This window comes from Budorcas taxicolor, chromosome 19 (assembly GCF_023091745.1).
Source record: "Budorcas taxicolor isolate Tak-1 chromosome 19, Takin1.1, whole genome shotgun sequence".
NCBI classification, from domain to species: Eukaryota; Metazoa; Chordata; class Mammalia; order Artiodactyla; family Bovidae; genus Budorcas; species Budorcas taxicolor.
In genome coordinates, this window is record NC_068928.1 from 35,498,497 (window position 1) to 35,519,265 (window position 20,769).

Here is a 20,769-nt window from a genome sequence, read left to right on the forward strand (position 1 = left end):
TCAACTCTTTTTAATATTAGAAATCTTAAGTCTCTCACTTTTGCTTTAGAAATCTTAAGATAATTAAAATGTGCTACATACAAATACAAACAAAAAGTGCCTATTAAAGTGAAGAATTTTATATACACACAATTTTGAAGTTATATTGCAACTACCTCATAACTTGTACTTGGACTTGCATTGGTTCTGAGTGGTGAACCGTATGTTTGTCATAGGATGTTCCCTTCGTATAATATTCTTGGGAAAAAAGTTAAGTAAACTTAAAAATCTGGGTGATCTAAAAATGGGAGATCCTGTTGTTCAGGAAATAAAAGGGATTAAAAAAATCTCGGGCTGCAGAAAGGCCCAATTTTAAACATAACTTCTCGGGAAACAAGGACAAATCATAGTCTAAAAGCTTAGGAGTTGATAAACACTATAGGACTTTTCCACTTTGTAGTAGTGTGAAGAGTCTTACAAACTTGTGCTTTTCCTAAGGTTAAACAAGATCACTAGTGCATCTTTCCCATAAAGGACTAATACTACAAAATGAAGGTTTGACATACGTTTCTCTGTGAAGGGTCAGACAAGAAATATATCAGGTTTTGTTGCCTTATGATCTTTGTAGCAACTTCTTAACTATGCTGTTGTGGTGCAAAAGCAGCCACTGCATTGACAATACCTAAGTGAACTGGTGTGGATATGTTCTAATAATAATAAAACTTATGAACACTGAATTTCATATAAGTCTTGTATGTCATGAAATACTCTCCTTTTGGTTTTTTTTTTCCCAACCATTTAAAAAATATAAAGACCATTTTTAGCTTGAGACTGTACTAAGACAGGTAGATGGCTAGATTTGGCCTATGGGCCTTAGTTTGCCACTCCCTGATGTAAACCACTCGATTATCAGAAATTTATAGCTCAGTGTAGTAGAAAAGTAAGAAGACTATTTTTTTAAAAGATTGATAGCCAAGGATTCTGAAGTATGTGGTAATCTGAAACCAACCATGCGTTAGTTCTGGCTTTTCCTTCTTTTTATGTTTCTGTTTGCTTAAGCAGCTTATTTGTCTGCCTTAGGCCTATCCTTTCCTTGTTTTGTCCTGAAATTTTTATGTTACTCTTCTTTTCTTTTGAAGAAACTTTGTGTCATTATTAGATATAAGCAACTACTTGATGTGTTCTCTATGCCTTACCAGTCTTGATTTTGTTCTTGCAGTTTGTATGTCCATTCATCTGTAGCCCAGTGGAGGAAATGTCTCCATTCTATTAAACTTAAAGATTCGATTCTCAGTATTGTGTAAGTTTTATTTTAGAAATTCTTCCTTTGAAAAATATGTATTTTGGTATAAACTAGATTCTGAGACTATTAAAGTTAACATGTACTTCATGACTAAATCAGTATCCATGTCTTTTTTAACCCTCTTTATGAATGAGATTAAAACTAGAAAAGAAACCAAGTAATTTTAAGTAGAAGAGAAAACTTTCCAGGTTGATTCCTCACTGTTCTGAGAGTTCTTTAGCCTGTTGGTGAGAAAACCAATTAAAACCCATGATATTTGTTTTAGAATATTCTTTACACTTTGTGAATATGTTGATTGGGTGATTGATTTACCAGTCCTTTTCTGTATGTTGACTGTGAAAAGTCAGTTTGTCTCTTAGATCCACAGAGCTGACTCTTTCTACTCAAGGTGTGTGCCTCTGGTCTGTGGACCTTTTGTCTGCAATGAGAGGAGGTTAGAAAGTGAAACAGCTGAGTCACCACACATGCTTCCTATTGAGTCCAGCTGACATTTTCATAACGAGACTTTTCTCAATGAAGAAAAGAATCTGTTCCTTTAGATTCTCCTGTAAGCTCCTCACATCACAGATTGGTCTTCTGAGAACCTCTGAACTAGTTCAGCAGCATGTGGTGTCTTCTGCACTCCCAAATGGAGAGTTCTAAGACCCCCTTTCCTGTTTGCAGACATGTGAAAGGAATTGTGTTGGTGGCCCTGGCTGACGGCACCCTTGCAATCTTTCACAGAGGAGTTGGTGAGTTTCATGAATATGTAACATGTGCGCTGATTCGTTGCTTTGCAAGAGCATTTTCGAACATATTGACCTCATATGTTTTAAAGAAATGATATTTCATAGAAGAAAGAATAAAGGTTTAAACTGAATACTAATCATGTATGAAATGAGTAAATATGTGAGTGCTTGACTGGAGGCATACATTAATCATGTACCTCAGTGAAAATTTGTTTACCATACTGAGCAAATAGTCCTTACGTTCCTCTTAAATAATGTACAATGGAAGTATTTATTTGTTTTATTTGTTTTCTAGTCATAGACCTAATTTAGTGAGAGTATATCATTTCTTTTGTCCAGTATTTTAAAAGTAATTTGCATTCACTTACATTTGGAATGTTCTTGAAAAGAGTTTTTAATTAGGTAAAGTTTAATCATTTTCTTGTCACGTTTTTTATATTCTTCCCCTTTAAAGTAGTGTTTCTACCATCTGCAGACAGAAGGTGTCAGAAAACTGCACTGAGTGAATTTAAGAAATTGAGCATATAATTCCTTGGTACATGTATAGTCCAAAAGTGATGTTTCCTTCCTACTAGATTGGTGGATCAGGGAAATATAAAAATATAGATCCAATATGAGACTTCGGAAAAGCCTTGCAAAAATTAATTTTTTATTTTATTAATTTTTGCGAGGCTTTTCCAGAGTCTCATATCTTTTTGCAGCCTCAAGAAAAGTGAGGTAGATGATCCTTAGGTGCCTAGAGATTTTTGGTTAATGACTCCATAATGAAAAGAGAGGCCTCTGTTTTACGTTGTTCAGGGCCTTTATAGACGGTATCTGAGTTTAATCTGCACAGCAACTTATGAAGAAAATTCTATTGTCATCCTCATTTTGTAGCTGAGGAAACTGAGGCACAGTAGTTACTTGTTCCTGGTCACTCAGCTAGTGAGTAGGAGAACCTATAAAAATGGAATAATAAATGTTTTGGTAGACTGAATTGAAAACTGAGCAAGACAGAATACATTAAATAAGGATAAATGTAAAGTCCTGCATTTGGGTTCCAAAGAGTAGATGGAGATTTGTGTGAAGAGTGACAGTTACCTAAAGGGTGACATTAAACTCAGTACAAGTTAGTTTAACATGCTAAACCTCATAGAAATTAGTGTCCAGAGCAGGGCTGGTGATCCTGCTCCACTCTGGTAGAAAGATAGCATGAAATGGATCTGGACAAAATGGAGTTAGGATGAAAGTTCCATAAATGAATGTGTCCAAAACACGAAGACAGGGCAGTAGCAATGAAGTGAGACTTATTCTGTGAGATTTATTCTGTGTTTCCATTAGGCAAAACTATAGATGAAAGAGTGATTATGTACAAGAAGGCAGACTTTAGCTGAGTGTGGGGAATACTTTAAGATAATTACAGTTTTCTTAAAATGAAACAGCTGCTTTGTGAGGAAGTATGTTTTCCTTCACTGAAATTATCAAGCAAAGCAAGCTTACAGTGGTTGGTTCTTATTTGTAATGAATTTCTTGTCATCACTAAAGTTATGCATAATTCCTAGAGCCTTAGCAGTGAGTTGCCCTTGACTTCTATCTAAGAAGATACATCAAAAATGCAAGTGAGCCAGAGCGATATTATGCCCCAAATAACCTTAAATTCATTCTAATACTTAAAATACTTTTGTAAACAGGTAACTTAAAAATAACTAATCACATCACCTCTGTTGAGAGCAAGGGGGTCCAGGTGGCAGGTTGGACCATTTGATCTTTGAGGTCTCATCCAACTCTGTTTGATTTATATCTGATTTACAGATTTAATATATAGATTAATATCTGTAATATATACACTGTGTATATATATATCTGTAATATATACAGCTTGCCTGGGATTAATATCTGTAAATATACACTGAAATACATGATATTTGGTGATACTTCATTAATTTAATTACACACCCAAATAAAATATTTCTTGAGTTAAAATTGAGTAAAAGATGGTATACATAAACTAATAATCTACTTCTTATTTTAAAGATGGACAGTGGGATTTGTCAAACTATCACCTGTTAGATCTTGGACGACCTCACCATTCCATCCGATGCATGACTGTGGTACATGACAAAGTTTGGTGTGGCTATAGGAACAAAATTTATGTGGTTCAGCCAAAGGCCATGAAAATAGAGGCAAGTTAACCCATGTTTTCTGTACTTACTGAATTTATATTACCTGAAATCCCTAAGATTCAATTATTTTCAGCTTTTTTAGAAATTGTTTTCTGAATCTGTGTATTTTGAGGTACTTCAGTGATATACTGGATGAATTCTCAGCTTTCTATGATACTTTATCTCTCTTGCTGCTTTTGACTATGAGTATGGGAAGTGATTTTTTTTTAAAGGAAGGAAGATTCACACATGAATGTCTAAATGTATGTCTGAGTATCTGTAGACCCATATGTGTACTGCTTGAATACGTGGTTCTTGAAATGTTTAGTCATGTAGAGGTGGTTTGGGAGGAGAACTCTCAAGTCTCCCCCACTACTCAGTGTGTATTCAGGCAAATCCATATGTATGTCACAGACCGAGGAATAATATTGCAGTGGGAATTCGTTGTAAAAATAAAAACCTCTTAGCATTGTTGTCTTTAAAAAGTTTTGCCACAATATATAAATTTATTCTAATTGTTTAAAGAAAGAAAAATAGTAGGAAATTTTTAAGGTGGAAGTTCTCCCTTTGTCCCAAATCCTGTTTACAAACCTAGAAGTTCCATTTGGTGTTTATTTTTTAGATATATTCTTTACATGCAGGTATATGCTTACATATATAGCACAGTAGGTTCATTTTTGTTTAACTATAAATAGGATCTTATTTTGGGTATTGCTCTGGAGCAATGCAAAATCCTGAGGTCCAATTCTGTCTTTTTGTTGAATGCTGTTACATAGAATGAATGTGTCAAGATTGCTTTCATAAGTTGATAGTCTACACAACATCCTTTAGCTCTTTTTTCTTTTTTTTTTGCAGTACGGGATAATAGCAGCTGTGTATATAAGAGTAAACAATACTTAGGCTCCTCTTTTATTAGGTGGTCTGTCAGATTATTGTGCAAATTAGCACAATTTTTAAACACTAACTCCTAGATAACTAAAGTAACATTGTGATTGAACAATCTGTTCTAGAAATCATTTGATGCACACCCCAGGAAGGAGAGCCAAGTGCGGCAGCTTGCCTGGGTGGGTGATGGCGTGTGGGTCTCCATTCGTTTGGATTCCACACTCCGTCTCTATCACGCACACACTTACCAACATCTGCAGGATGTGGACATTGAGCCTTATGTGAGCAAAATGCTAGGTAAGCATCCAAAGCATTTTATCTTTGTCAGTCAAAGAAAACGGTTTATTTTTAAATGATTTCAAATGCTGAGTAGAACCAATGAGTAAGTTGCCTCAGGAATAGTGATCTCTTATCACTGAAACTGTTGGCAAATGATCCATCTACCCTGTGATTCTTGACAAAAACTTAAGATCATTTTTGACTCTTCCTTTCTTGTTCCCCACATCTAATCCATCAGCAGAACTGTCGAGTCTTCCCCCCCAGAATATCTTAAACCAGTAATACCTTTTTTTGGCCCCACCACAAGACTTTTGGGATCTTAGTTCCCCAGCGTGGGATTGAACCCATGGCCCACAGTGAAATTGCCAAGGCCTAACCACTGAACCACTAGGGAATTCCCTTAAATGAGTTACATCTTTATCTCTACCACTATTCCCATAGGCCAGGTCACTATCTTTTCCTCCTCAGATGACCAGCAGCCTCTGATCTTCCTATCTCTAGTCCAGTCAGTTTTCTACGTAGTAACCAGTGTGCACATATCACCGTGACATACCTCCATTTATGTACTGCCAGCCGTGCAGAATATTCTTGTCTGTAGGTGAGATTTTTTTTGTGAGATTATTAGAAGAACTTAAATGGTATGGACAGCTCTCCTTGCTCACTGGTCTATCCACACTGACCTAAATTCAGCAGGTTCCTTTCCATTTCAAGGCCTTCACATGGTGCTATATCTTCTGTCTGAGAAGTTTTTCTTAGTCCCTTTTTATTTGGCTTTCAGGTCATGTCTTATAGGTCACATCCATAAAAGACCTTTCCTCATCTTTATTTCCAGCTTTATTTAGGCCCTCTTATACTTTTTCTCCATGGACTTATCATTACTGTGATTGTACCAGTATCATCATACTGTCTCTCCCCCTGCAGAACTAAAGCCCCATGAAAAGGGGGCTTTAGACTATCTCTGCTTATTCCTTGCAGTATCCTTAGCACCAAATCCAGTGCTGTTAGGAACATCATAGATGATTTCTTTATGAAGGGAGGTTGAACTACATCAGTGGTTTTTAACTTTTTTTAGAATCATTGCCCTCAGGAAACCTGATGATTGCTGTGTGCCCTCTTCCTAGAATCACACATACATAAACATAGACACAAACCAATTTCAGGAATATACTTTGACCATAGGTTAAAGATCTCTAGCTTAGACTGTTCAAGATTCCTTCAAACACTGCGATCCTATGGTCATACTCTCATTTCTAGTAAGTAGAACTCATGACTAAATGTTGTTTGTCTTAAATGTATTAATATTACCTGTTAATAATTTTGCTTCTCAAATCCCTGAAAATAAGATCAGTTTAAAATTTCCTTGAAATTAAAAAGTGCATTAATTCTCCCTAAATTGCACGCATATGGTACCCTAAAATTTCTAAGTTACTTTAGACCCAAATATATAAAAAGCAAAGGGTATAGGTTTTGTTAGCAAAGATTTCTTAACCTATGCAAAGAAATTTAAGGCAAGCAAGAACTCTGTCAGCTTATAAAATGGAAGAACATTTAATTTCCCCAATCTAGTAAACTGTTTTTGTTGAGCTTTTTTTTGGTTTTGTTTTGTGTTCTGGTTTATTTGGCTTGGTTTTGCAGGTCCTTAAGTAAATTCTGCATCGTATTTCCTAATCCACATTATCTTCCTTCTGAATGATGATATAATGCTAGCCACTTTTAGAGTTTTCTTTTTCTATTAGCCATGAATTGTCAGATGATATTGATTGATAGATGATAGCCATGAATTGTCAGATGAATTGATAGATAATAAAGTCAAATGAGAGTTGATCTTGATTGATGTGACTTCTGGAAATATCCAACCAGCTCTGGTCACAATCCTCTCTATTATATTAGTCCAGCTGCTCTGAGGGACTTGGAACCTAAAACATCATCTGCTCTGTCTTTTCAATAAAATGTTTTCCCTCCTTCCATACAGGTACTGGAAAACTGGGCTTCTCTTTTGTGAGGATCACAGCGCTTATGGTGTCTTGTAATCGTTTGTGGGTGGGAACAGGAAATGGTGTCATTATCTCCATCCCATTGACAGAAAGTAAGTACGTTTTTAGGGAACTGTCACAGAAGAGTTGTGGGGAATAGCCTTGTCTGAAATCCAAGTGGAAGGAATTGAGCTAAATAATAGAACTAAATTGGCAAACCTGTGGTAATTCAGAAAGTCAAGCTGATGGCAGAGATCTAACTATTGTTCCTTCACTCTTTCTGTGAAACTTACAAACTCTAGTAAATGTATCAGGACTAATATTTACAGTTAAAAGTTTTTCATTTTGATAAACTGTTTTTCTCACTTTGGGAATCACAGTCCTATTTCCTTAAATAATAGTCATAGTCCATTTTTCTTTCAACCTTATTATATATACTAGTATCCAGAAACATTTCCTAACTACCTAATATCCTAGTTTTTCATACCGTTGTGGCAATTAGTTTAGAATATCCCATTTAGCTTATGAGTTGTGGGAGACATTCTTACTTAGGACGTCATCAAACACTGACTTTAAGATAAGCTATCTTGTATTTGAAAAGAATGTGAACAAAATGTACTTCGTATGTTTTTCATACTGTGTTCCATTACATTGATCACTCATTATATAAGTGATTTTGTGTTGCAGAATTCATGGGCAGGATTTGAGAAAATTGCCATAAAGTAATTTAATAAACACATCAGAATTTAAAACAATTTGAAAATACTACCATAAAATAACATAATAAACACACCAGAATTTTTAGGAGAAAGGAGGAAGACTGGATGGTGTTACATTTTGAGCCTTTAAAGAACCTAAACTTTTTTTTTCTCCCCGACACTGCGTGGCTTGCAGGATCTTAGTTCCCCAGCTAGGGTTAGAGCCTGGGTCCTCAGCAGTGGAAGCATGGAACCCTAACCATTGGACTGCCAGGGAACTCCCGAAAGAACCTAAATTCTTAGTCCCAGCTGTACTTTCTTTGCCATTTTTTATGTCTAATCGCTCTCTGTATTTGGGGGCCTCCACTGGGTCTTCGTCGCAGCCTGCGGGCTTTTCCAGCTGTGACAAACTGCTCTGCAGTTGCAGCGCTCGGGCTTCTCGCTGCAGTGACTCCTCTTGCGGCAGAGCGCGGGCTTTAGAGTGTCCGGCTTCAGTAGTTCCAGGAATGGGCTCAGTAGTTGTGGCACAGGGCTTAGTTGCCCCATGGCATGTGGAATCTTCTCAACTTGGAATCAAACCCACGTTCCCTGCATTGGCAGGCATATTCTTAACCAGTGGACCACCAGGGGAGTCCCCCCCTCCTTTTTTTTTAAAATTAAAAAAAAAAACTGGGGCTGTGCGAGGTCTTTATTGCACCATGCAGGCTTCTTTAGTTGCCCCACAGAATGTGGGATCTTAGTTCCCTAACCAAAGATTGAACCTGTGTCCCCTGCATTGAAAGGCAGATTCTTAACCACTGGACAGCTATTTATAAATCTACGTGTTTAGACCACTTCTTATATCTTAAGAGATTCTAGGATCCCCAGAGTTCATTTCAGTTCTTTATAGATGAGAGTTCCATTTTGGCATAGTCATTTGCACAGGATTTCTTCAAGAAAAGAGGAGAATATTTGCAATTAGGAAATGCTCTCTAGTAAGTTCTTATTCATTAAAATTGCTTTATAATTAAGAAAAGCAAAATCATAGTAAATAAAATTGTCCTTTTTGAGCAGCGATGTTCTTCAGAGGCTTTGGTAAGAACTTTGTATGTTTCTTGGTATTATACCAAGTTGGATTTTGTTTATTTAATTAGGAGCTTTGAGCTCCTGAGTTGCCAGATAGAATATGCGAAGAGTGGCAGCTCGTAGTAACCCTTCTCCTCCCTGTCATGCGCCTCTCCATGTCCCCTTTCCTCCTTTCTCACTTTAGCCGTAATCCTCCACCAGGGACGCTTACTGGGGCTGAGGGGTAAGTTCAGATCCTGAGCCACACTCTTCTTCCTGGCTTCTCGTGGCCGCGTGAGGCCGTTCTCACGTCTCTAGATACCCTCTCGAATGTTCCTAAATGTCATCCACTTGCAGTCACTGCATTGCAGCAGGTGTTCTTTTGTTTTTTAATATTTGTTACATGGCCACCAAACTACTGCTCAGCAGCTTAGTCTATTTATCATCTTTTGTTGCAGCTGAAATTTCTGTCAGACTTTGTTTTCCCTCCAATAAAAACACAAACCTCTCTGAAAACTGTCATTAATCTACATTGTTTACTCTTGTTACCAGTCATGTTTCTTTCATTCACTTACTGGCACGTGGAATGGGGTGTTTTGTGAGTCTGGTCATTCTAAAATAATAATTTAATCAACCATCAGTCTGGTGTAAATAAAAGCTATTTTATTGTACTAGATGGATCCTTTTAAGCTCAGCTTTTTACTATCACACAAAGGAAATATACTTAGCACAGGGAGAAAAATGAAAAGATAAAGTATAAAAATTCTGCTTAAAAGTATACCTGTTTACTTTAAGCTATATAACTGGTTAGTTGTCTAAAATGAGGATTAAAAAACAAAATGGATATACCTGAGAAAGCTGTTTTAACTAAAATGATTTTTTAATTAATAGATGTGTTTAGAAAGTAAACTTAGTGCTAGACTGGCAAAATCCCCTACTCCATTTTACTAAGATACTTAAAAATAACTAGCATGCTATATATCTCTTTTTTTCCCAGCTTTGTCTTGAATTGGTATTGCTGCTCTTGTTTTATCTCAACTGGCTGTAGCTTTTAGATAATATAAGGATTAACCAGTAACCTCTTGCATCATTACTATTTTCTAGGGGAAAATATTTGGTGTTTGGTTTTTCTGTTGCAGCGAATAAAACATCAGGAGCATCGGGAAATCGTCCTGGAAGTGTCATTCGAGTATATGGTGATGAGAACAGTGATAAAGTGACACCAGGGACATTCATACCCTATTGTTCAATGGCACACGCTCAGCTTTGCTTCCATGGGCACAGGGATGCTGTGAAATTTTTTGTGGCAGTCCCAGGTGAGTTAGAGTATTCTGTTGAGAAACTGCATGTCCAGTTGACTGTTGAACAATGTGCATTTGAACTGCATGGGTTTATTTATACAGATTCTTTTCAGTAGTGAACAACCACAGTACTGTATCATTCCATGGCTGGTTGAATCTTTGGATACAGATTGTGGTCATGTAAGAACCGTGAATATGGAAGGCTAACTATTAATTTTACTCAGATTTTTGACTACACAGAGAGTCAGTGCCCCAACTCCTGCATGGTTCAAGGGCCAACTATAATTGTCTGTCCCTCTATCCAGTCTAATCCTAAGTACTGCAATTACAGATAATTCCAGCATAATCCTTGAAATGGTCAATAATGGAAATATGAATAAAGTGCTATAGACTCCACTTGATAGAAGCTATTTTAGAATCTCTCTTCCACCCCAAAAACAAACTTGATTTTATTTAAGAGCTTTCTTTCACTTTTGAAAAGCAGTACTATTGTTTTGTCACTGCAGAATACCAAGAGTAGTTTTGACCTCATAAAGGAGATTTCAAAGAAGCCCTGTCATCAAGGCTCTATTTAGTAAGAGGTGGAAAATGTGCTCTAATACCTTTATCAGTGTTGTGGCGAAGAACAGAAGTAGTCTGGGGGTCTGGGCCTTTGCCACTTGGTTGGTGTGTCAAGCAAGTTGCTTAACCTCTGATACTCATTTCTTTATTTCCTAAGTGGGTGTGATTAATAGCTGTTCAACCAACCTTATTTGTTGTAAAGATTAATGAAAGGGCTTTGGGAACTATAAAGCGCCATCCAGATGAAGAGTGGCAGTTATGATGTCCAATGGGAAATGTCCCTTGAGAATAGTAAATGATGTTACTGGTCATCTGTAAGCAGGACCTGTGTTTGGATATTTTTCCCCCCGTACGACGCAAGTTTAGGAGTTAGACAAAGTTTAAATCTGGCTGTGCCACAGCAACTATGTGATGTTGGACATGGTGTTATCTCAGTGTATTAGTCAGGGTTCTGCAGAGGAACAGAACCAAAAGGGTGTGGGGTAGGGAGGGAAAGAGGAAGAAAAAGGAGGAGGCTGTGGGGAGAGAGATTGATTTAATTTAAGGAGTTGGTTCATGTGATTTTGGGGGCAGGTAAGACTGAAATCTGCAGGGCAGGCTGAAGACCTAGGAAAGAGGTAAATGTTTGCAGTTTAAGTCTAAAGGAGACAGAATTCCTTTCTCCTTGGGAGACATATCTTTTTCTCTTAAGGCCGTCAAGTGATTGACCCACCCACATCTGGTAATTGATCTGCTCTACTCAAAAGTCCACTGATTTAAGTGTTCATTATATCTAAAAAATACCTTCATAGTATCTACGCTGGAGTTTGACCAAAATGTATGGAGCCGAGCCAAGCTGACAACATAAGATGAGCCACCATACTTTTTCCTGAGGATGGTCCAAAGATTAAATGATTAAGTGTACCTAGTTGGCACGTGGTACCCTAACCAGTTATTCAGTATTCTTAACAACATGCTAATGAGCTTCCTGAAGTGTATGTGTAATATTTTTGTATAGTTATTTCCTCAAAATAAACTTTAAGAAGTGGTGTTGCTGGTTACAGGCTTTTCTTGCTTTAAAGAAAAAAATGCCATAGAGACTCATTTGAGTCTCCTTTATATTCTTCTAATCTGACTCCCTTCCCTCTTTTCTGTTCATCTATAACCACTATCCTGAAGTTGACATGTATCCTTCTGCCCATGTTTTTGTATTTTTACCACATTGGGACATATCTATAAATAATATATAGTATTTTTTATATTTTTGAACTTAAGTCTTATGTTGCACATATATTATTCTGCAACTTGCTTCTCATTTTTGAGATTTGTTAATATTTATACATAAAAATCTAGTTCATTAAAACTATCCTGTCCATGTCCAACATAAAGTAATTTTTTATAAAGTGTATCGTATGTCCTGGTAGCACCTCGAGGGATGGTCTGTGTAGTTTGACCAGAAGATACCAGATCTGTCAAGAAATTACTCCATGCTCATAGAGATTAGAGTGTGAATAATATTTCGAGATTTCTGTCATTTCATACTTAAAGATTCTATCTTAAAATGTAAATGTTAGAATTATATATTAACCAGTCATTTTATTTGCATCATCTAAATTTAAAATAATATGTACTATTTTTAAATACGAGAAAACCTTTGGATTTGAGTTTTCACATGGTGGCTCAGATGGTAAAGAATCTCCCTGCAATGCAGGAGACATGAGTTCAATCCCTGGGTTGGGAAGATCCCCTGGAGGAGGGAATGGCTACCCACTCCAGTATTCCTGCCTGGAGAATCCCATGGACAGAGGAGCCTGGTGGGCTACAGTCCATGGGGTTGCAAAGAGTCAGACACAACTGAGCAGCTAATAACTTAACTTACGGATTTGAAATTAATTCAGATATTAATTATGAATATCCACATTCATAAAGCTTAAGTTGAAGACTTTTCCCAATCTTTTATGTAAACGCATATGTGCCCTGCCAGAGGAGAGATGTTTTCACAGTGAAAAGATGAAGGTTATAATAGTCTGAAGCAGACAGCTAAGACTAACTAAGCAATATACAGTTCTCACACTGGATTCTGGATGTGTTTGTGCTTTGGGACAAAATAGCTTTACTTTAATTTCAAATTGGGCTTTCGTGGCCTTATAGATGTTTTCTCGTCATGCAGAGGCTTTTATTAGAATGTACTTATTATGTTGTTCAGTTTTCTGAAAATACTCAGGAGAAAATTAGTCTCTCCCACTCTAATCCTTGATAAATAATATTTGCTTGCATTCTTCTATAAATAGGTCAAGTCATCAGCCCACAAAGTGGCAGCAGTGGTACAGATCTGACAGTTGACAAAGCAGGACCATCTGCACAGGAGCCTGGCATCCAGACACCCTTGAAGTCTGTGCTTGTCATTAGTGGAGGAGAGGGCTACATTGACTTCCGAATGGGTAGGTCACGGGTTCTGTGGGCTCCGTTTCTCCTGTTCTGTGATGTGGATTTTCACTCACGTAAACAAGGAACTCAGATACGTGATTTCTAAGGTTTTCTTTGAACCCTTTACTTGGATTTTATATTTCTTTTTTTTTTTTTTTTTGCTACTTTCATAATTTTTTTTCTTTTTATACCAAGATGTGTTTGTTTGAAGGAGCATTAGGAAATAGCAGGGTTTGGTAGTATATTGAAGTGTATGTGAAGAGCTTATGAAATCAGAAGGCCTTAGGGAAATCATTCAATCTCCCAGAACCTTAGTTTCCTCACCTGCAAAGTGGAGAAATAACAATATCTCATAAAGGGTCATTTATAATCCAATTCATTTCATTTGTTCATTCTCTCATCTTATAAACATTAATTATCTGCTGTGTGCATGAGATACAAAAACAAAGTCTCCCTCCAGTGAATTACAGAACATGTCAATAAATTACAGTGTTACTGATGCTCTGATAGAGAGTAGTCAGTTCTTTCTAGGAGTAGGGGAAGAGGGAAGTCAAGAAATGATGCTTGAGATGACTCAGCACTGAAGGACATGAGTCTGAAGAATTGAGTTGGGGATGATATGGGGAAGGCTGGGGAGATTGGCATGTCAAGGTAAGAGAGAGCTTGAAATGTGAAACTGCCTTAATTAAAGAAAAATTATTTTTAAATGACTGGAGCATGGAGTAGAAGCAAGTATAAATCTGACCACTGATCAATCCAGAAAGGGAAGGGAGGGTCTGGATTGTGAAAGGCCTGTATATATCTAACTAAGGAGTTTGTACTTTAAAGCAAAGGAAAATTATTGGAGGACTTTAGAGGAGCAATAGGATTACATTTGGGTGTAAATGGACTGGAGATATGAGGCTAGAGGTAGGAAAGAACAAGTGACTGAGGTAGCAACAGTAGGAGCAGGCGAGCTCTGTGATGGGGAATTGGTAGCTAACGGTGTGAAGAAAGAGGGAGTGACCTCTTCACTTAGCAGTAAGGACGCTTAGAACAAAAGCCGCAGGTCTGGCGGAGGGAGAGGAATGAGGACAGGTGCTGGACATGTTGACCTTGGAGCACATGGAAGTTTGTACTAGACACAGAGTTGTCTAGATGGGAGAAGTCCATGGGGGCTTTTAGATATAAGAGTTTTATATCTCAGGAGGAAGGAATATGGGGACTCTTGGCGTACAGTGGTGCTAAAAATCACAGGGGTTGATTAGTTCACCCAAGAATATGTAGGGGCCAGAAGAAAAGATTCTAAGATAGAACCCTGTTTTAATACTCCACTTAAAGAATCAGTAGAGTTTATGAAGGAATCTAAGAAGAAATGGCCAGAGAAGTTTAAAAGAAAATACAGAGAATTGATGGTTGTGAAAGTGTTGTGCTTTGTAAACTATAAAGCACTGATAGATATTTATTTGCTATAAAGAAACCCTTTGGACTGGCCTAAAATCACAGTGATTGAAAAAGTTTCTAAACATAAGGCTTTAGGGAATATAATGTTGTAGACTGGTGACAAATACTTGTTATAAATTCTGTTAAAAAAAAAAAAAAGGAATATAAAATTTAAAGTCACATTAGGACTTCCCTTGTGGTCCAGTGGCTAAGAAGCCAGCTTGCGATGCTGGGGATGTGGGTTCAGTCCCTGGTGGGAGAAGTAAGATCCCACATGCTAAGGAACAGCTACTGAACCTGTGAGCCACAGCTGGAGAGTTGATGTAAAAGGCTTATTGACACATTTTAAAGGCAGGATTTTTAATGTTATGTTTAGCAACAGTGGTGTCAGTAGGAATGGAGAATACCTTTATAGAGATGGGCTTCATTTGGCTGGGTGGTTTTTAGAACTTTTTCTTCCATTGCAACATGGTAGTTGAAATGTAAAATTTGCTTAACTATGTTGGTCAATATCTCTAGGCAGTCCTGCCTGAAAAGCAGAATTTGTTTTAAAGCATGTGAAGTGTGCGTGTATATCTGACTCTTTGTGACACTATAGGCTGTAACCTGCCAGACTTCTCTGTCCCTGGGATTCTCCAGGCAAGAATACTGGAGTGGGTTGCCACTGCTTCCTCCAGGGGATCTTCCCCACCCAGGGACTGAACCCTTGACTCCTGCATTGGCAAGCGGACTCTTTATCCCTGAGCCACCTGGGAAGCCTCTCGTAAAGCATAGGTCTGTTTTAGTAGTAAATATGCTTTTTAAAGGGTTTCCTAGGCGGTGCTAGTGGTAAAGGACCAGATGCCAATGCAGGAGACATAGGAACTGTGGGTGTGATCCCTGGGTTGGGAAGATCCCCTGGAGGAGGGCGTGGCAACCCCCTCCAGTGTTCTTGTCTGGAGAATCGCATGGACAGAGGAACCTGGCGGGCTACAGTCCACAGGGTCACAAAGTTTTCGGATACGATTGAAGCAGCTTAGCACATGCACACACATGCTTTTTTAAAATTGAATTTGATATTTTTTGTTCCATTTCTTTTTTCATATCCTGTAATATTTTAACAACGAGAAATTGATCTCAGAAGTCCTTTGCAAGACTCTGACTCGTGGCATTTCTTTTACTGTGTTCTCTGAAATGGGCGTCAGGCAGGTTTCACGTATGCTGCAAATGTACTCGCCATGAGTCTGATGCACGGCAGCCTACACCTTCGGTCTTGTCCTTAATCTGAGTCTCCTTATCATCCACCAGGTGATGAAGGTGGAGAATCAGAGCTTCTGGGAGAGGATCTTCCGCTTGAACCTTCTGTCGCCAAAGCAGAAAGGAGTCACTTGATAGTGTGGCAAGTGATGTGTGGTAGTGAGTGAGCCCATAGGAAACAGATGGCGACAGGGGAGCCATCTCTTCTGCATGGTTTATTTTCCCTTTATTTAATGGTCTCTTTGTGAAATAAGTTTCACCACATAATATGTGAGCATTTTTTTCTGTTAACTTTATACTATAAAATCTGTCCTACTGTAACAATACAGGAGCTAGCTGTTTTACTGCACCAGTGTTATAGGCAATTTCAGTATATTATGATCAAATCAAAGAATGTTTACTTTCTGCAAACTGGCGAATTTTAGAAAGCAATCCAGATGTGGTTTACTCTTGCACAGTAAATGTCACTTACTTCATTTGATGGGGTCACTTTTTAGCTGTCACTAATAATGGAATTAACGGAAATACTTGATGTATGAAACTGTACCATGAAGTACAATAGTGTTTCTCCCAATGTATTATAAAATTGACACAAACTAATGTTAGGTGGATTATCAGGATTTATCTAAATGTCCCTAGAGGGCTAAAAGCTAACTGTAAATTAACTTTCACTTTCAAATCTGACAAATCTTGTTTATATGGTATATACAACTTTGTTTCCATCAGATTTTGCGGGGGGGGGGGGTGATTTTATATTAAAGAAATTAAGACTACACTATTTAAATAAAAACTTCTTGTTTCTGACTTATTAGAGCTCTAAAGTTTATGAGGCCTGCTTTTCTGAATATTCTACTTGATTTTTTGTCTTTGAGACTGGTGTCACTCATTTTCATACTGACATATTTGAAAGGTTTGTTATTTAAAAGACTTAGAAGATGCACTTCAGCAATGGAGGATTTTTTTTTTTAAAGGAAATTGTGGTTTGTATTTCTTACACCAATGGATGGTGGTGGTTGGATGAGTTTTTTTCCATGTAAAAAATTCACTTACCAGTTGTTCTTTGACTGCTCTTACCAGTTAATAAGAGTAAAGCTTTAGTGGTGATGGAGTATGGCCTAATGAACTGAATGAGTGATTTGATTAGCAGTGGTATTTTCTGTTGTTCTGTATAAAACTATATAACTGCCCATACTTGATATTCTGTACATAAATGACATTTAAGCTTTCATGCCCTTTTGAGATTAAAATGCCATCTTCAAAGAAGAAAACTGAAAGAGAAGCCAAAATAGCATAAAGCAAAAGTTGACATTCCATCGTTTCACTCACAATAGAGTGAAAAATAGAGTCTGGGTTTACCTGACTTTCTTGTTTAATAAGTTTTAAAAACCATTAAGCTGTAGTTTTCTTCCCCTCTCAGACTTCTTGAAAATGTATGATTTACCATTCTTAATCCATCACTTTAAGCAAAACTAAATATAAGTTTAAGTACTAATTTAAAATATAAACTTACAGGACAAAGGTGCCGCCCCCGCCCCACCCTGCCTCAAGTCAGAAGGACTGCTTCAGGAAAAGGAAGCAACAAAGGTCTCAGATTGTCTCAGCATCCTTAAGAACCAAGTACTTTACTTCTGAACTATAGTGGAAAGATATTTTTAAAAAGTACCACCAGTATGTTTTAAGCATATAGATGATTAGCCTAGATTATAAAGTACATAGGATTTAATACATCAGAGGGGCCTTTGGATACATTTGGTCATATGTGTCTAGAAGCACATTTTATACACAGTACAATTTTCCCACTTTAGATGACTAGGAGGAAAAAAATTCTTGGTAAAAGCTTTAGGAAAAGGTTAATTTTTTAACTTAAACTACTTAGTCACTTTTTTCAAGCCGCCAAACTTAGGTCACTTTTCCATAGCTTATAAGTTATGTTTTTACTGATACTTTATTTTAAATCTGAGCCATTGTTGGCAGTACCTTAAAATGAAAAATCACATCATTAAATGTTGGGAGAATGTTGTATAAAATTCACAAAAAAAGAGACAGCCAAATGTCTGAGAATTTTAACCCCAAGAAGCGAACATCCTAGAGTCAGACCCCATGTGCTGTTCAGTCTTTTACATGTTTCTATGACTGAATGTAATTTAGGGAATCAGGAGTTAAAAATGAAAAATGCAAACATGTTGCAGTGGTTCTTTATTATTGCTCTTTATAAACTTATTGGCTTTAACTTAAGGCATATAGGTGTGTAGTTATTTTATCTAAAGTTGTCAGATGTCTGTGGCCCTGTTAAACTTCAGGGACTAGAGAGAGTACAAAAATGCCTATACAATTTGTTTTAAGAGCTTCTCTTTATATTTGTAATTTCAGTTCTATATTTTCTACAGATTGCTTTATTTCCACCTTTTCTGCAACAATAGGGTTATATTCTTGTAGTGTTCACTTTGGTCAAGGTGGTAACCTTTGGTAGAAAATGTGCAAATCTAAGTTTCTGCAAGCAGCAAGCGGTTGGTTTAAACTGCCTATAGCTACTACATCAATGGTAGAGAAGAGGCTTGAGTACCTTGGGTTGGTCTCTCCATGTGAGAAGAAATTACCCCCATTGGAAGAAATAAGGAAAACCTGAGAATTTTCTCATTTTGTTACATTTGGCTTGTGTATGTCATTGAACCATGTAAAATTGCCGATATTCAATCATTGCCCGTCTACAAAAATGACAGTATCATATACATCAACCTAATACTTACTGCTCAATGCAGGTTAAAATCCCTATGAGGCAAAGGGAGAATATTCTTCAGGAACTCAGTTTTGAATGTTTTTCTCTTAACTCATGTGGATCTAAAATTTAGAAATAGGAATGGATGTCTTAATAGCTACAGCTTGTTGAGAGTGTGGACCATTTTGAGCACAAAATATGCAGCACATAACTTCTCACATGAAGTGTGTTGCATAGAAAAGGTTAAAATACATTCTCTGAGTTGCTGTGTTGTTCATTTCTTGTAAAGGTCTTCCTTCATTTGAGAATAGAACCTTTAAATGGCTGCCTTAGTGACAAAACAAAGCAAAACCCTTGTCTCATAATGAGTACCTGTCCTAAAGAGCGTGTGTCTTGCAAATGCTGTAGAACTGGCTATTTACTTCCTTGTGAGTATTATGACCGTTACCAAAGGGTTCAGTCAGACTTAGGGCTCTTAATTGATCATGTTGAGAAAGGGACTCATTTTGGTCCCAGTTGTAAAGGGAAGAGAAGAGAGAATTAAACATGGAAATCATAAGTGCTTTTCTAACAGGGTTATGCTATTTTGTAACACTAAATGTCTTTTCCTTTTTAAAAAAAATAAGTTTTTATTATTAATTTTGTCATATATTTCTCAACATTATTTTAACTGTTTTATGGTCTGAATTTGTCTTTTGTCCTAGACATTTTATTTGGAATTTTATTTGCCTCTATAATCTTAAAAATGGGTTCTAGAGTATCCCACTTGCTATTTCTTTAGAGGCTGATGCTTCATTTCTATGAGCAAAAAGCTCATTTGGCAATGTAGTTATTTCAGTATTTATTTCTATTATGGAATCCCTGGGGTTCGGAATGTAACTTTGTATATGAAATATATATATAAATATGTATATGAAACATGTATGAGGAGTGTGTTTTGTTTTGTTTTGTTTTGTTTTTGCTTTTCCCAGGGGTCTGACCTTGATTTATATTTGAAACGCCCCATCATCCCCCATCAAACATGTCATTCCAAGGGTCAGGATTGTCCCCATTTGGCGCTGGCTGAAAGTGAGCAGTGAGGGATACATGACGAGCATGTTTGCTTAGCTCACGTGTTTAAGTGACAGTGTGAATAGTAGACAGTAAGGCTTTCTTCACGTGTGGGCATGCTGAGTAACAACCCGCACACGATACTGAGGCATACCATTTGCCAGACCACTCAGTAATAAGAGGGAGGCTGTAACATAGGTGTTAATACAGTGTGCTTATTGTGATCCGTTTGCTAGAGAGAGACTCTGGAACGAAGGTGATTATAAAACTAATCATGTGGTAGCAGTGTGAACCCAGCGCAGTGGTATGTAGTCTAATGCCGTGTTCTTTGTTTATAAGAATGTGAGATTCTAACAGGGTCGTAAGAGTAGTCCTGATTGCCACGTTACCAGAACAGTTCATAGTTGGCGGCACAGCCCTCTAGCCAGTGAGGCTGGATGCTCTAGAATAGAACGAACAGCCTGTCTCGTTCCTACTCTACAGGGCCTTGCCTAACTGCCCCTTGGCACTTTGGGGCCTGCCCAGTCATTGTTTTGGAAGCTGATTTTTTTGAGCCTCATTTAGTCATATTCCTTATTCAGCCAGTCTCTAGTGAGAGACTGGAGTAGCTCAGTGCAGGATAACAAATGTTCATAAGAATTTTGTTGGAGGAACAGGACGGGAGCCTGAAACTGTAGCCTTCAGACCCACACAGTGCTGAGATTGTCTTTCAAAACTTAATGAAAAGATACTGCCTAAACCTCCAAGCTCTACCTCACTAGCCCCAAGGCCTCTCACACTTAGTGTGGGCAGGAGAGCCTTGGTGATTACAAAAGCATGAACTTCATCCTCAGCTCTAAAGAAGGTCCCGGGTTTCGGCCAAACATGCACCTCATTGGGCTTCACTGGCTCAGCTGGTGAAACATCTGCCTGCAATGAGGGAGACCTGGTTTGATCCCTGAGTTGGGAAGATCCCCTGGAGAAAGGAACAGCTACCCACTCCAGTATTCTGGCCTGGAGAATTCCAAGGACTAACATCCATGGGGTAGAAAGGAGTTGGACACGAGT

General features: G+C 37.6%; 1 protein-coding gene across 2 annotated transcripts in view; it reads left to right on the forward strand.

Moving 5' to 3' along the window:
• SPAG9 (sperm associated antigen 9) overlaps positions 1-16,681 on the forward strand; it is a 153,986-nt gene extending 137,305 nt beyond the window's left edge. The window contains exons 22-30 of one of the 2 annotated variants that reach the window (XM_052658900.1): positions 1,199-1,279; positions 1,946-2,013; positions 4,024-4,172; positions 5,162-5,333; positions 7,288-7,401; positions 9,236-9,274; positions 10,170-10,346; positions 13,163-13,312; positions 16,008-16,681. In XM_052658900.1, coding sequence (XP_052514860.1) covers positions 1,199-1,279; positions 1,946-2,013; positions 4,024-4,172; positions 5,162-5,333; positions 7,288-7,401; positions 9,236-9,274; positions 10,170-10,346; positions 13,163-13,312; positions 16,008-16,123 — 1,066 coding nt within the window. In that variant the 3' untranslated portion in view covers positions 16,124-16,681. The remainder of the gene's footprint in view (positions 1-1,198; positions 1,280-1,945; positions 2,014-4,023; positions 4,173-5,161; positions 5,334-7,287; positions 7,402-9,235; positions 9,275-10,169; positions 10,347-13,162; positions 13,313-16,007) is intronic. The other variant, XM_052658901.1, reaches the window with a different exon arrangement.
• Positions 16,682-20,769: the final 4,088 nt, after the last annotated feature.